The sequence below is a fragment of the Meriones unguiculatus genome, chromosome 15 (genome assembly GCF_030254825.1).
Source record: "Meriones unguiculatus strain TT.TT164.6M chromosome 15, Bangor_MerUng_6.1, whole genome shotgun sequence".
In the NCBI taxonomy this organism is placed as follows: domain Eukaryota; kingdom Metazoa; phylum Chordata; class Mammalia; order Rodentia; family Muridae; genus Meriones; species Meriones unguiculatus.
Window position 1 is genome coordinate 36,842,178 of NC_083362.1, and position 15,969 is coordinate 36,858,146.

General features: G+C 44.9%; 1 protein-coding gene across 8 annotated transcripts in view; it reads right to left on the reverse strand.

The window, feature by feature from the left end:
• Stat1 (signal transducer and activator of transcription 1) overlaps positions 1-15,969 on the reverse strand; it is a 42,740-nt gene that overhangs the window by 6,917 nt on the left and 19,854 nt on the right. For all 8 annotated transcript variants that reach the window (XM_060368347.1, XM_021643036.2, XM_060368346.1 and 5 more), the window contains 12 exons: positions 14,297-14,455; positions 13,207-13,299; positions 11,390-11,449; positions 8,758-8,787; positions 8,577-8,670; positions 7,713-7,754; positions 5,498-5,581; positions 4,875-4,973; positions 3,777-3,912; positions 2,292-2,341; positions 1,596-1,690; positions 435-580 (listed from right to left, as the gene is read on the reverse strand). In XM_060368347.1, coding sequence (XP_060224330.1) covers positions 435-580; positions 1,596-1,690; positions 2,292-2,341; positions 3,777-3,912; positions 4,875-4,973; positions 5,498-5,581; positions 7,713-7,754; positions 8,577-8,670; positions 8,758-8,787; positions 11,390-11,449; positions 13,207-13,299; positions 14,297-14,455 — 1,088 coding nt within the window. The remainder of the gene's footprint in view (positions 1-434; positions 581-1,595; positions 1,691-2,291; positions 2,342-3,776; positions 3,913-4,874; positions 4,974-5,497; positions 5,582-7,712; positions 7,755-8,576; positions 8,671-8,757; positions 8,788-11,389; positions 11,450-13,206; positions 13,300-14,296; positions 14,456-15,969) is intronic.

Genomic DNA, 15,969 nt, shown 5'->3' on the forward strand with positions numbered 1-15,969 from the left:
CCCTGTGCTTGAAGGTGCACCCCATCTGAGCAGTTTGCTAAGAGAGCATGGAGGCATCTGCAGGAGCGCATCTCACAGAGCCTGTCCTTAGCCAGGCGCGCTCAGAATGAGTGGATTCTGAAATCATACACTGTGGGAAATGTGGTCCTTTCCAACACCTGGGTGCAGAGGACTGACTCACAGCCTTGAACTGCAGGCAACAGACCTGAGAGAAAGGAAAAACTTGGCCTTGTGCTTTGGAATGCATCATTTCCATAGTGTGTTCGTGGGCAGCGTATTAGCAGTGTCCACAGCGGCTTAAGTCTCTCCTGGAGAGCTTAGCTGTATGATTATAGGCTGTGGGATTTCCATCCCAAAGCTCCTCTAAGGGACTGATCCTCATGACAGATTTCAGATGTGTGTGGCAGGCCTGCACGTGTGCACGCTTCACTCACCACCTCCGTTTTGAGACCGCTCCACCCACGTGAACGTGATGGCTCCTTCCCGGGAGCTCTCGCTGAACCGAAGCAGGAAGGTCCCCGGCTGCTGGTCCTTGAGCAGAGCACGTTCTCGCTCCTTGCTGATAAAGCCCATGATGCACCTGGACATTGGAGAGAGGGCATAGACACTTTGCACTTCCTCCGCTAACTTAAATTTAATTTCCACTTACAATCTAAGAAAATTGCTGCATAGTATAAAAAATGTTTACTCTCAAAATGTTTAACTGACACTTAAGCATCTCACTTACACGTGGGTGTGCTCAAGGAAGGATCAAGATGAAGGAAGCATCAGTTTGATTCTTGGGAAATAGGCCATGGACCTTCTAATATTACTTGCTGATTTTAAAGAAGTTTTTTTTTTTGTTTTTTTTTTTACAATTTATTTATTTTATGTATATGAATGCTCTGTTTTCATACACACCAGAAGAGGGAATCAGATTCCATTTTAGATGGTTGTGAGCCACCATGTGGTTGCTGGGGATTGAACTCGGGATCTCTGGAAGAGCAACCTGTGCTCCTAACCACTGAGCCATCTCTCCAGCTCTACTTGCTGATTTTAAACACCATGAAAATGTCTGCATATGCATCTCATACTAGGGATGCAGCCTTCGAAAACATATTTTCATATACCAGCACTGTTGGTCAACTGAAAGGTATTATTAAACTATCAGTTAATCCTGGGAATGAATGAGCTAAACTTTAAAAAAAAAAAAAAGAAAAGATAAAACACAAGAGTCTCACTGTGCAGCCGTGGCCAATCAGGAACTTGCTATGATCACAGAGATCAGCGCACCTCTGTCTTCAGAGTACTGAAGTTAAAGGCATGTACCTGCCCACCTGTGGTTTTGCTTCTTCACTAGGGCAGTACAGTAAATACTGGCAATGTTTGTGGGAATGAATGACTACATTAATGACACTTGGAGGCTTTTGCTTTTAATTTATTTTAAATATATATACATCTATCTTAAGGTATTATGCTTAATCTTATGAGGGTAATTGTGTTATCTCTGTGAAAAAAAAAAATCCTATCCAATAATGAAGCCCAGATCAGACTTTGTCTCAGCCTTAAGAGCACGTGAAAATATGTTTCCAAAGGCAGCACTCAGGGACCCTTACCCATCATTCCAGAGGCAGAGCAGGTGCTTCTTAATCAGTTCTAGGATGGTGTCAATCCAAGGCCAGAAGGAAAAGTTTTTATCATTAATATTTTCCTGAAAGTATACAAATGCACAACTGGTTAACCAAAGCTATGTCTTGCCCTGCCACTTCCACAGAGGCCCCAGCTCAGCAAGAGCTGCGGAAGGCCTGGGTTCCCTGCCTCTGACTTTCCCAAGCTCTCCCTTTCCCTGCTCCGCGCTTCCAACAGCAGCAACCAGCAGGGATGGCCTCACACTGCGGGAAGTGCCCTCACACCACAGAGCCCCCGTGTGGGAGGCTCACTCCAGATGGTGACTCCAGCAGGGCGTCAACATCCTGGGCAGGCACCCGCAGCCCCAGCACCGCTGCGCAGTGGTACACATTTCACACGGCCTCAGCCAAAGCCTGCTCATTAAGAGGCCCGTGTGAAGGGGCTGAGGACTCTTTCCGATGTGGAAGAATGTTATCACTCAGGCCGGTGCTTCCTGTGGGCCTATGCTTGGAGACCAACCTCCTGTACTGAAGGAAAGTAAACAACTTGCCCTAGGGGGTGTGAGGGGGGGGGCAGATAAACAGGCCAGAATAAGCAAACAGTGAACTACCACAGGAGAAACAGGAGAGCTCCCAGAGTGGAAAGAACTCGAGTCACCGACAGGAAACCCAGCCAGTACCCACCTTACAAAACCTCGTCCATGGAATAAGACCGTCAGGGCTAGCACTGGGACCTAAGAAGCAAAGAAAGAAAGAAAAGTTAGTCTTTTTACTGAACAGAAACTGGTCTTCTGCTCTAGCTGCACTGGCAGCTCTTACATCTGTGGTTGGTATTCCCTGCACATTAACACGAGATGAGTCACGACTATGCAGGCTGACGGGATATAATACAGCAGGCTAACACCTGTGGGTGGTGGTTTTGCTTGCCTCACTCCTTCATCCTGTAAGACAGGGTCTCCCTGGGTGGCTCAGCCCGAGCTCAGCCTCGCCATCCCCTCCCCTGCCTCTGCCCCAGCAGCCTGAGATTGCAGATGGCCCGGCACACTTGTCTGCTGGCTTGATTCGAATGCACGGGGGGTTACTGGGTCTCCCATTAAGAAAGTATGCAGAGGACACTCAGGTATCACGAAGCCATTGCCATGTGCTGCCTCAGCTCCTGGATCTCGAAGTCCCGCTCCGTGACATTCCCTTCCGAGCTGATCTGCCATCGGTGCGCTCTTTCTCCCTGCAAGGCTCTCTGGAGACGCCCTCTTGGTCCCACCCCCAGCCAGCATTGTTTTCACTGCTCCTCCTAACTGCCTACATGAAGTCTCCCTACCAAAAAGCACCCAGATTAAACGTACAATTCAAAGCAAGACCAAGATGATCAGCTGAACTGACACATGATTTTATAAGCTTGCTGTAGTCATTAGTTAGATATTTCCCTCAGCATTCTCACAAATTGGACAGTGGCTCAGACTGATGCAAACCATAAATGTGATTAGCCATACAAATTAAAACAGCACATGGATAAGCTACACGCAGGAAAAAAGTCCTTGCATCTCATGAAATGGGGTTACAGAACAAGACCTTACACCTTTGTTAACATGCACATTTGACGGAAGACACTATGAGGGCCACCCAGTCCCAAAGGGCCCTTCTGCTGCAGCGTCTATGTCAGCCTGCACACAGACGGTAAACATGGGCAACACTGATGCGATTTTAAAGGCATCGTTCAGGTGCTCCTGTTCACTGGGATGTCTGTCAGTGTTGACTGGCTTTGCTCTTTCACTGTAGAAGCCTTCTGTAATAAGTCTCCTGGCATTAGCCACTAAGAGAGAACTACCTACCATGGTCCAGACTGCCTGATCCGACAAAACTGTGGCCCTGTCTCCTAAACCTAGAACTTGATTTTGTCAGGGACTTTCGTCTTTCACTCCGTAAGGACAGTTAACAGCTTATCTTGCTCATCAGTCACTTATTTCAGGTTCATGTAATATATTTTCATAATCTAAAGAATCCCCTTAAGATCCTGTCTCAGAAATGTTAGTGAGTGAGGGAAGGATTCACTTGCTATTGTCAGCTGCAGTTAGAAAGCCAACTGATTTTTAACACTCCTCTATCTTTAAGAAACAGAGAACACTGGAAGACTGAAAGAGAAAGCTGACTCAGTGCGCATGTCCATCGTACCCAGAAGCTTCTCTCCCAGCATGCTCAGCTGGTCTGCGTTGAGACCTCTCTTGGTGACTGATGAAAACTGCCAGCTCAGCACCTCTGAGAGCTGGGACCACCTCGCACATGGCGGGTTCAGGAAGAAGGAGAGATTCTGGAGAGAAAACACCCAGGAGCTGGGTTACACAGGAGCCACCGGCTGTTACTGAAGCCCAGACACAGCCCGCCCCAGTGCTCAGTGCTGGCTTATGCACACACAGGCTGTCACAGCGGCGGTTAGCAGGTTCGTGCCTGTGCATCTATTTACTCAGGAAGTTTACTTATAACCCCAAAATCAGCTTCTGAGGCAATTTTGTGGTCAAAGATTGATGTTCTCAAGTGAGAAGGAACAAATAACACCCTGGCCTTTCAGTGCAGCCCACCGTTTTTCAAATTTTTGTGATTTCGGTTGGTGACTTCATTATTTAAAATTGGGCCAAGTGCTGGGCTGATATAGCATGATGTGCCTAGCACACAAAGGTGGGGAAGAGATGGGGAGTGGCGACCCAGTGTGTTAGATAAACTTCATTTGCTCATGAGTTACAGCGCTACTTGGCTGCAGAGTCAGTGGTAACAGGTGGTCAGATACACCAGATATGGTGCCTTTAAGAAGCAGCACACATGTTCCGTGTATCATGGGCTGAAAAACATGCTGCAACTGAAGGCTTACAGAAGCTGAGCTCTGAATTTCCCCCTGGAAGCAATGATTCTGTACTTGATTAACCAGAGTTCTACTAAAGAACACCAGTATTTCACTTAGAATCAACTGGCCAGCTGCAGGGCATTCCTGCTCTAAGAAAATGCATGCTCGTTTAACAAATGCATACACTTTAAAACAAGAAACACTTAGGGACTCCCTCTACAACTGGGAAAATAAAACCTTCAGTGGCCCAAGTTCGTCCACACGGAAAGAAAATCGCTGTTTCCACACGCAGCTGCTATGGCTGACTACTTTTCTAGTCACTCAAGATCCTTGGTGCTGCCACAGGGTTTGCACTTCTTCCCTCGACACCTAGTCACGGGGAGCAGCCAGCAGCTTCAGTCTGGTTAACTGCACGCAGGCAAGTGTATCCATACCCTGGGCTCTGTCACCAGCATGTTGTACCACAGGATAGAAGCCCAGCCACTGGGGAGCTGGCTAACATTGGAGATCACCACGACAGGCAGAGAGGTTGTCTGAAAGTGAAGAAATCATTTTAGTTGCCACTGTAACAGTTAACATTCAACAGTGGCTATCACAGTTAGCATTCAACAGTTAACATTCAACAGTGGCTATCACAACCAGAACAAGTCTTTTGCAAAATTTTAAGGTTAATTCAAGTCTGTAGCTTCCTAGATCATTAATGTCACCATGTATTAGCTGGAGAAGATCACCTTGGGGACATGAGAGGTGGCTGCTCTTCCAGAGGGCCCAGGCTTGATGTCTAACAACCACATGGTGGCTTACAGCTGTCTGGAAGTTGGGTCCCAGGAAATCTGATGCCCTCCTCTGGCCTCTGTAGGCACCCAGCCATATATGTGGTATATATACATACATGCAGATAAAACACCCCTACACACAGTACTTTAAAAATAATAATTTTAAAGGGATCATCCTTTTTTAACAATTAGGTAAATACTTCTGAAATGAAAACTGAAAAACAAAGCTTTGTGAAAATAAAGATAAAGTGCATTCTCCCTTGAGAAGCTCTAAGTCTTACCTCAAGGTCAATTACCAGGCCTGGCTGGCACAACTGGGTTTCAAAGCTAAGAGAGTGAAGTTCCTCAGTGACAATGAGAGGCCCCTTGGAAAAGGAAAAGAGAACAACTCATTCATGATCCTGCAACTCCCAAAACCCCAATAGGCTGTAGAGAGCCTAAAATCAAATATAATCCAGAAGACTTCATAACTCAGTAATTGACCTCAGGCTTTATTATGCTAAGCTTCTTGGTGTTCTCGCAAAGGTGCTTTAATTATGGCAAAGACTATCCATTCAGAGAAAGAAACATCATTGGGAAAATGGCAACAAATGGGTTTATCCACAATCTCCGACCTCTTGACCTCCAGCCATCTGCCTGCTGCCATGGACTGCACACCTCACCAGGTGGCAGAGGTTGAAGGCAGAGAGGGCATGTCTTCCAAGTGAGTGCTTTGGCTCTGTAGAAAGGGATAGGTTTCCAGGTGCCTTCACACACATCTCTCAGTAACTATCATGCCATCTTGGAACTACAGGGACAGCTGCTACAAAGACAGCTACAGAGCACAACCTACTGGAAGATGTCCCTGCTGCGCAGACATCATTTTCTGTACTGTTGCTGCAGTGACCTCCACTGGTCATGACATAGAATGACAGCCAAAGGTATATGCACTAAGAACAATTTCAAACCAAACCAGACCCAGGCTACCCTGCTACCCACCTCTCACTTTCCATTCTTTCTTTTCTTTGTTTTTTATTTTACTTTTATTTTTTTTTTGAGACATGGTTTCTCTGTGTAGCCTTGGCTGTCCTGGAACTAACTGTGTAGACCAGGCTGGCCTCAAACTCACAGAGATTCACCTGCCTCTGCCTCCTGACTGTTGGGATTAAAGACGTGCACCACCACGCTCAATCACCTCTCATTTTTTCAATCACCACAAAAATAAATTCTAAGGCTCGAGGCTGTAAAATGGATCTGTGACAAGGCAATGCTACAGCAAGGAACCCTCTGCAACACTAGGTCTTTGGCATCAGCTACTGGGCTAATTTTGTGTCAAGCTGATACAAGCAAGAGTTATCGCAGAGGGAGCCTCAAGTGAGAAAGCACCTCCACAAGATCCAGCTGTAGGGCATTTCCTAACTAGCGACTGATAGCAGCGGGCCTGGCCCATGGTGGGAGTACCCTCCCTGAACTGGTGGTCCTGGCTTCTATAAGAAAGTAGGACAAGCAAGACATGGGGAGCAACTAGTTAGCAATACCCCTCCACAGCAGCATGAGCTCATGTGCAGTGAAAATTCTGGAATTTTGGCTTCTTTAAAAACCACAAAAATATAAGAATATGTTTTTGTTTTAATCCCAGAATATGGTGCTGCTTTAAACTGTCCACAGCAGCTGACTATGATTTGGCTTGTGCTCTAGCAAGGCATGGTTTTGCCAGCTGCAAAACTGCAACTGTGTGAAACTCTGAGGAATTTTCAGAGGATATATAAATGCTAGAGTCAGGGTGGGTTGTTGGTTGTCACTGGGTTGTTGTTGGTCACTGTCAATCATGGTTTGTTAAGCAGTCATGCACAAACAACAACAGCAGCAAGAAATGGTTTCCTTGAGCACATGATGTTGAAGATCAAACTTGCATCAAGGAACATGCCTAATCAGCAGGAAGTAGTCTAATGATAACCTTGCCCCCCCCCCTTTGAAACCCTTGACTTTATTCAGGGATCTTTCCTTTCTTCTATATCCTTTTTTCTCTCTTATCTAGTGTTAGGGGGTTGAAAGAGTTAAAGGGTGGAAGAAAGAAGAACCCACAAAGTAGCAAAAGCAGGCTATACTCCTGACTCCAGTTTCCAGCCCTGCTTGAGTTCCTCTCCTGACTTCTTTCAGTGATGGACTACAGTGTGGAAGTATTCACCAAATAAACTCTTTTCTCCCCAATTTCTTTTTGTTCATGGCATTTCACCGCAGCAGGAGTAACCCTAGCTCAGACCGTCATATTCAGTCTCTCCACCTTTCCTGTGCATTCCTAGCTAAACCATGCTAACTTCTTCACCCAAATGTGAACAGCACAGAAGGGCACCAGCTGGCTGTCTTTGTGGGCCCAGTGAGATATGGGTTAAACTACTTTTCAACCAAACAGTACCAAGGCAGAGTGTTTTTACCATCCGATCAGGTCGGAGGACCTCTGTGATGTGTCCTGGAAAGTATCTGATGAGGGTCCACTCACAACCCACACATGCTCACCTCATTAGTTCTGTTGCCAGCGTTCTTCTGTTCCTTCAGTTGCTATAAAAGAAGGAACCAAACGGCAAGTTAATCATCAAAGTTGAGGCATTTATTCACAGGTCAGTCCTGGGTCAGGACTAGAACAAAACACAAGACAGTCTCCTCAGAGCAAGAGAATAAGTGCCTCTTCCAACAGCCTGGTGGGGTGTGGGCACTCTGAGGGAGATGATCCCTAGAACCAAAGCCTGTTCCTCCTGTGCATCATGGTATGCCAAGCACCTCAGCAGTCCTTTCAGGCTCATGATGCAGCTTATCTGTCTCTGTAGAATCTTCTGGGCTGGCTCAGCACTCCAGTTCAAGCCCTGAAGTTTAAAGGGCCATTCTGAACACTCTCAGATTCCCAAGCTGGACGGAGCCTCTTGCCTCACATGCAGCTCCATGACTACGAGTCCTGTGGTTGGTTACCAGTGAAAACAGTGCCACTAACCTCTCTCCAGGCTCAGACCCAACAGTGGGTTCATGGAGAGGGAAGGAAGTACTGCCCTTACACACACCAGTGGAGTGGGGGCTCCTTCTCTTGCAACACACTTGGAAGGTGGGAGAGGTGAAAAATGTGGGAATGGTTTCCTTGAGCGCATTGCCGAAACCATGGCAACTGGTCACAGAGGAGGGGAGGGGAGGGGCTTACATCATTTATGTGTATGCAAGTTCATAAAACACTTTATTGAGATCAGGACAGCCCCTGTCAAAAAACACAGCAAAGAGACATGGGATACAAAGAAGGGACCAGGATCCCACAGTAGGAAAAATCTAGGGGCCAATATATGTTAAGACTTATAAAGGACCAGAGGTGGTGTCAAGACAGCAAACTGCTCTGCCTACCAGGTGTCGGAACTCAGCTGCCAAACTTCCGTTGGTAGACTCTTCCATGTTCATCACTTTTGTGTGCGTACCCAAAATGTTGAACTTCCGAAATCTATACAATGCAAGACACAAATCCTTAATATGCTTCAAACGACTAGACAAACAAGATAGCAAAGTACAATGCAGATGCTATACCTACCCTTTCACTGTGTTTTTCTCGTTTACATCTCTGTAAAAAATAAAAACACACATAGATTTGAACTAGGTTTTAATAGGTACAACATAGATGCATGCGATTAAATAGATGTAGAAATAAAAGACAGTAAATGTATGGGCTGCAGGCGGCACTGTAGCCACTTCCCAGCACACTGCCCCCTTGCAGTTTACTCAGGAAACACATTTTCTCCTTTTAAAACAGGAAATGAGAGAAAAGGAAGGGAGGAATAAAGAAACGTATCTATGAGCAGGGGTGGTGGCACATCCTGAATCTCAGCACGAAGACCAGGAGTCCCAGGCCAGCCTGTGCTGCAGGGTAAGTCTGGTCTCAGAAAAGGTCATAAAATACTTACAAAATAACAAAATAATAGATAATCTACATCTGTAGTCCTCCTGTCCTTTTGTTCACTCATTCCCTTCCCCCTCACATTAGTGAGACCAAGTAACACTGAATGTCAGAGGCAATTAAACCACCTGCCTGGCATTTCTCTCACACAGCCTGCTACCAGCTGTAAACACCAGGGGACTGGGAGGAGTAAACAGTTAACAGGGGAAGAGCTTAGGACACCTCTGTGAACTCTGTGCTGCCACCAGCTCAACACTAGCGATCCACAGCCACCAATGCTCTGTTGCCCTAGAAACCGAGAGGACATTCCAAGGTTAGTGAGTAATCTTTATCTTACTCTCTGTTGTTTGGAATGATCTTGAGAAAATGACGAGATAGTCAAGCATCTGGGGAAACAGGACAGTTTAAGGTTTAAGCCTTAGGTTATTTTCTTTTTTTCTTTCAGTGCTGGCAACTAAGCGCAGTACCTCCTTCGAGGCAGTCCTGTAAAACCTGAAATCAAAACTGGGAAAGATTTTCATACAAATATAAATTCAGTGGTTCCTCTTACCATGCCGTGATTTGTTGCAAAGATCAAATACTAAAGGCTTGGTCTCTAGCAGTGATACTGAGTGCTAGGACCTGAAGAGAGGCAGTTAGGTCACCTAGCCCTAGCAGACTAAAGTTTGCATTGTAGGAGAGGGCTGGCCTTTGTAAGAACAAGCTTGCTCTTGTTTCTATGTGATTGTCACAGGTGACTCTGCCATGTAATGCCACCCACAAGTCCCTTGTCACTTCCCTGCCACCAGATCTTGAGTCTCCCAGCTTCTAGAACTGTGAGATAAACTTCTTTTCTTTATAAAATACCCAGGTTCAAGTAGTTTGTTAGAGCAACACAAAAATTAACTAAGATAGTTATAGTCTCACCAAATAGTATATATCAGTAATTCATACATACAGTGTGTGTATGTATACTCTCACTCACAAAAGTTAGTTTTCTTCCTAACTCAACTAGAAGGTCAGTGCTTTTAGTAATAAACATTTCTATAAAAGGTACCAATTTCCTATTTGTAGAAAACACTGATACAAAGCTGCCATGTGAGGTCTAAGAAGAAAAAGCAGAAGTGGAATAGATGAAAAGACAAAGGACACACAAGGAGAGAGATCTAGAGCAGAGTGTGTGAATGGCCTTCAGGAAGGACCTCAGCATCTTAGGGAGCCTGGACTAGCTTCTAAGATGACAAGGGATGGCATGGTATTATGTACATTCCAAGCAAACCTCCACAGATCTTGCATGCTTGCCATCGGGTAGAAAGGTCAGGACTATGAAGACAAGCTCAGGAATTCCAGCTGAGACCCAGACAGGCCAGCAGGCGGTGCCAGAACAGCCCTGGCCTACTTGAGCTGCACCAAAGGACTCCCTACAGCTCACAGAATGTGAGCAATAACAAGCTCTGAGGATTCAAGTCCCTGAATTTTGGGGCTGATTTGCTATGCAGTAAAGTGAAAACACAGAAAACCTAGGATAACGACAGGGAAGGCAAAGACATAGACTACAATGAAGAGCACTCTTAAAGGGTAGGAAGAAACAGAAAGCCAGAGGAAGCTGTTCTGAATCATCACAAACCATTTTGAAATGAGCAGTCAGCACAGAACTCAAAGTAAAAGCAGCAGGTGTCTAGGGTAGGGAGACTGTTTCTTATTTTAAGTGGTATGGCCAGATCAGAGCTAACTGAGATGTAGGGTCTGAGGGAAAACAGGACAGGGCCCCTCCATTTGTACTGCCATAAAAGAGCCTGTCCAATGCTGGGATCCCATTGCCCAGGGAAGACATAAGGGCAAGGGGCAGGCTCCACTGCACCCCTCACACCCACTCCGATATCCCAGTTGGCTACAGATGCACAGCTTGGATCCTGGGTGCATGTTGGACTAAGGACCTCCTCTCTGGGGCTGGCCGAAGAGATGTGATGTGTGAAGCCCAGCTGCTCTAAGACCTGAAGGCAATCTACTTTCCTCTGATGTCTTGTTTATGCTAGTCCAGAAAGCACCTGCTCTAGGTAGAGCCCCCAATTCTCAGAAAGGAGCCAGTAATGGAAGTTGGCTATGATGGCTCGAACTGACCCTGGGGTAGCTCACTAGATGCCTGTCTTCACAGGCTGTGGTGTCAGGATCTACAGTACAGCCCTGGGTCCTGGAAAGAACTTCCAATCTGCTAATGTGGCGGAGAGGTTAACAAACCAGCATTTAAAAGTATGTTGAATAAGATTTAAAAAAAAAAAAAAAAACTTACTTATCAAATGAAACTTTCACTTTCAGATTATAATTCAGCTCTTGCAATTTCACCAACAGTCTACAAAGAAAAATAATAGTCATTACCTTAAAAAACTATTGACTAAAATTTATTGTGCAACATTTATATAAACCACTCTCCCCACTCTTAGATTACAGTTATTACAATAAAACTGACAAGTTTATATAGCCATTTGGCTTTTCTTCTTATGTATATCTGTAGAATCAGTTCCTAGCTGACAATACTAGGACAAAATTCTAACATTAAACTCTAACAGAATGTAGCCCTGACTTTACATTCTAACCGAAGTTAGTAAAAGCAGCTGTGTGTTTATATAACCTGACAATACACTTTAAATCAAAATTTCCACTTGTGATCAATACTATATGGGCAAAAAAATGAGTATCACTCTTTATAAAACATGTATTTAATTTCTTGTGCTTGGGAGAAAGCACCACCAAAAAATTAAATCACAATCAGAAAAAAGCAGGAAGGCTCCAGGCTCCAGAACACTGAAGGGGTTGTAAAAGAGAGAGAGGCCGGAGCCTCCACACGCTCTGATGCTAGAGTTATTTAGATCACAGAACACTGGTACAGCCTGGTGAAAGATACAAATTCACTCACCAGAAAAATGCATACACCATAATCTATACTTACACACACTACTGTAGTATCTGTCTGGGCTTCCTAAAGCTCCATTATGAGCCTATTTAGGCTCATCAGGGGAAGGCTGCTGGGAACTTTAAGTGAAGGGACTCTAGCCAGCCCGATTATGGTAAAAATGGCTCCAGCAGGCCTTGCCCTTCTCCCTGTCCTTCTGCCTTGCTAAAAACCGTTAGGTTACATTCCTGAAGCTAGCCACCAAGGTCTATTCCCTTCGGCCACTTCTTCCTCCAGAGGCTGACTACCAACTTCCAGAGGTCAAAGTACTTGAAGTCTAGCAATCAAAAGCTGCCTTTGGCTCACCTAATTAACATGTCCAATTAAAATTAAACACCTCATCCTAACACAAGGTTTCTCCTTTTACCTTTATAAATCGCCATTTGCCTATGGGCCATGTCTGTCTTCTCTCTATCCAGAGGCAGTCCTTTGTCCTGCTCCAGGACAAATACCCTTCCTCTATCCTTTGTCCCTTTTCTCCCCCCACTCACCCCCTTCTCCATCTTCCTCTATCTCCTGTCTTTGTCACTTATCCCTGCCTTCTGTCCCTCTGGGGCAAATTGATCTCCTTTCTTCTGAGGCCTTGCTCTTGCGGTACCTTGAACCTGATTTGAGGTTCCCTACACCAAGTTCCTTTTACTGTATTTACAATTGGAAGAAGCAGGCACATGTGTAGATATGTAACTATATTAGTTATGCTTCTATTTTGAGAACACAGCTTGGCTATTCAAGGTAAGAATTCATATTAAAATGACTACTGGAAAATTGCTTTCTCTAGAGCACTCTATACAGCTAGTTTCTAAGAGGAAATTAAAGGGTCAGTTGTGGTGATACACAACTGTTATCCCAGCATCTGGAAAGCTGAGACACGAGTATTATAATTTTGAAGCAAGTCGGGGTGAAAAAAGGGTGGTGTATTAAAGGTGGTATATTAAAAAACTATTGACTAAAATTTATTTATTATGCAACATTTATATAAACCACTCTTAGATTACAGTTATTACAATAAAACTGACAAGTTTATATAGCCATTTGGCTTTTCTTCTTATGTATATCTGTAGAATCAGTTCCTAGCTGACAATACTGGCACAAGATTCTAACATTAAACTCTAACAGAGTTGTGGGGCAGGCAGCACATGGAACTGTATATTCATTACCTCAACTTCACAGTGAACTGTACCCCAGTCTTCAAGACCAGTGGTCTCTGAGGATGAGTTGGCATGCATGGCTGTCGTTCTACCACGAAGGAGCTATCAAAGTCCAGGAAAGCACAGATAAATCAGCATTCCCATCAGTTAAAGCAGTAGAAAAACAAATTAATAACTCTTCCCTAAGGAGGCAATAGATGGAAAAATTGAAGGACTGAAAATAGGAGAGCATTAAAAAATATTTTTTTGTTTTCAATTTTTAAGAAGTTTAATCTACATCCAAATTAGTATACCTTTAATTATAATTGCATATCATCAGTTTTTCCCAGAATCTAAAGGAACAAATCAAAAACTAATTTCTTTAGTTTATCTGGCTCATATTTCTTAGCTGAAATTAAGGGGACACATTAGAAATATGACTTTCCCCAGACTCCTATGTTTTACATCATTAGTACTAAATAGTCTCCCTAAGAAGGCAAAAAGAAACAATCCTTTGTCAACTTCCTGTGTGAAGATGGGTTTCAGAATACTCATGATAAATTTGGTAAAATTTAACAATTTGTAATGTTCATTCTAATGCATATCTACTGGAAAATATCTGAATTCTCATTTTACTCTATAACCGTTGAAAATATTTTGAGAGGCTGACAAACTGCGTAAGAAAAGTAATGTTGGCTGCAAGTGTGGCCTGACCAATGGGTCACTCGGAAAAGAGGCCATGATGGTGCAGCCGAGGGGTCCACGTGGCTAGCCGGCAAGGAAGAGCCAGACCAAATGCCCAGTGTGGGTGTTACAGCCGAGGCAGAAAGACTGCTGGGAAGCTGCTGCAGGAGCTCAAAAGACAGGATCTGAGAGATGGCACATGTGGAGGCCACAGTACAGGGAGAGAGGGACAGGCACCTGAGGCTGGACTGGCTGGGCAGACTGGCTGGGGGCGGAAAAAGTGAAAACTACCATACTTTCCTTAGGAAGCCAAAAGAAGGAAGAGACATTCAAGAACCAAGCACCGTTAAAGATTGATACAGGCCATCAAAACCTCCCACACTACCCGAATGGCCACAGATGGTCTTCTGGATGAGGCCACTCCACCTGGCCTCACCTCTGAATGAGCTGCTGGAAGAGGACGAAGCAGCGATCCCATAACACCTGCTTGTTTTTTGTTACAGGATCCTGTTCATAGGTGAATTTCTGCTCCAGCTCCTCCAGCTTTTTAAGCTGCTGACGAACCTGCTGCAGACTCTCTGCAACAATGGTGAACCTGGAAAGGTACAAGCCATGGGTTCTCAATGAGCAATAGTTGCAAAGCAGCCTGGATTAAAGAGAGTCACAGAACCATCACATGGTATGGGTAACACAGGGACTTACACTTCACACTTGGGGAGAAGTGGGGAGACGGAGGCCTGTGGTAGCATTAAGCTTAGTTACTTGTAGAAAAAAAAAAAAAAAAAAAAAAACAGCAAGCACTGAAGAATTACAACATGGTCAAAGGCCTCTCTCTGTACAGTTCTCAGAGCTATTGTCCTGGATGATTTGGTAAACTTGACACAAGGTAGTTTTCTAAGGAAAAGGAACCTCAATTGAAAAATTGCCTCCATCATACTGCCCAAGACAAGCCTGTGGGCATTTTCTTAATTAGTGACTGATGTAAGAGGACCCAGCCCACTGTGGGTGGTGCCAACCCTCAGCACGTTATTCTGGGATGTATAAGAAAGCAGGCTGAAAGGTATGGGGGGCAATCCAGTAAGGCGTCCGTGGCCTCTGCCTCAGTTCCTCCTTTCAGATTTCTGCTTTGAGTTCCTGCCCTGAATTCCCTCAGAAATGGAGTATGACTTGAGAGCTGTAAGCTGAAATAAACCATTTCCTCCCCAAGTTGGTTTTACCACAGCAATAGAAACCCTGAGACAGGCACACAAGGCAAGACACCCAGGGCAGGGCTCCAGGTGATCTGTGACTTCAAAGAATCTAGAATTTCAAAAGGGCAGAAGACAGAGGCAGGGGACCAGCAAAGCAGATACCTTCAGGCAACATAAGAGGATTAAAAGAGCCCCAGAAGGTTTTTATGTGGAGACAGTGCTGTCACTGCAAGACCTCTCAGAGACACTTGGAGTGACCCAGAAGTTGGGAGAGGAAAAGAAGGAAAGAGGAGCCCAGGTCATACTCCATAAAGCTGAGACTACTGAGGAAGCTGGTGATGGCTCTGAGGTTTTCCCTTCCTGAGAATCAGTTGCTAAGTACATCACAGCTTCTGAACCAGGCATGTGGGGCTGTCACATTATTCTGAGAACCAGAGTAGATCTCCCCACTGAAAACAACCCTCAGCACCAGGAGGGGCACCGCACCATGATGTGAGAAAGTAGGATGGTGGCTGCATGCTTTGTTGAGGAGAATTTGCCTAGTGTGTCCCAGCTCCCAAATGACTCACAGAGAAAATGGCAACCTACATACTGGAACTTAGAGCCACTGAAAGAAGCTTGGTGGTCTATGGCAAACACCATGTTCTCCAGATAGGCCAGGGCTGACCAGCTGAGGGCTTAAGGAGTAAGCATCCTTCACGGGACAAACAGGGTTGGGGAACTCTTCTCTCCCCATTACAAATATGGGATATATACAAATGATTCACAGAATAGAGATAAATGGCTATATGTTAATTTTAACTAAAAAAAAAAAAAAAGACTTCAATCTCAAGAAAATAATCCCACTAGACCTTTGTCCCATGGGCTCCTGCTGACTATCTCAGCCCACAGTGCCCTCATTTTCATTCCAGGATCCCTC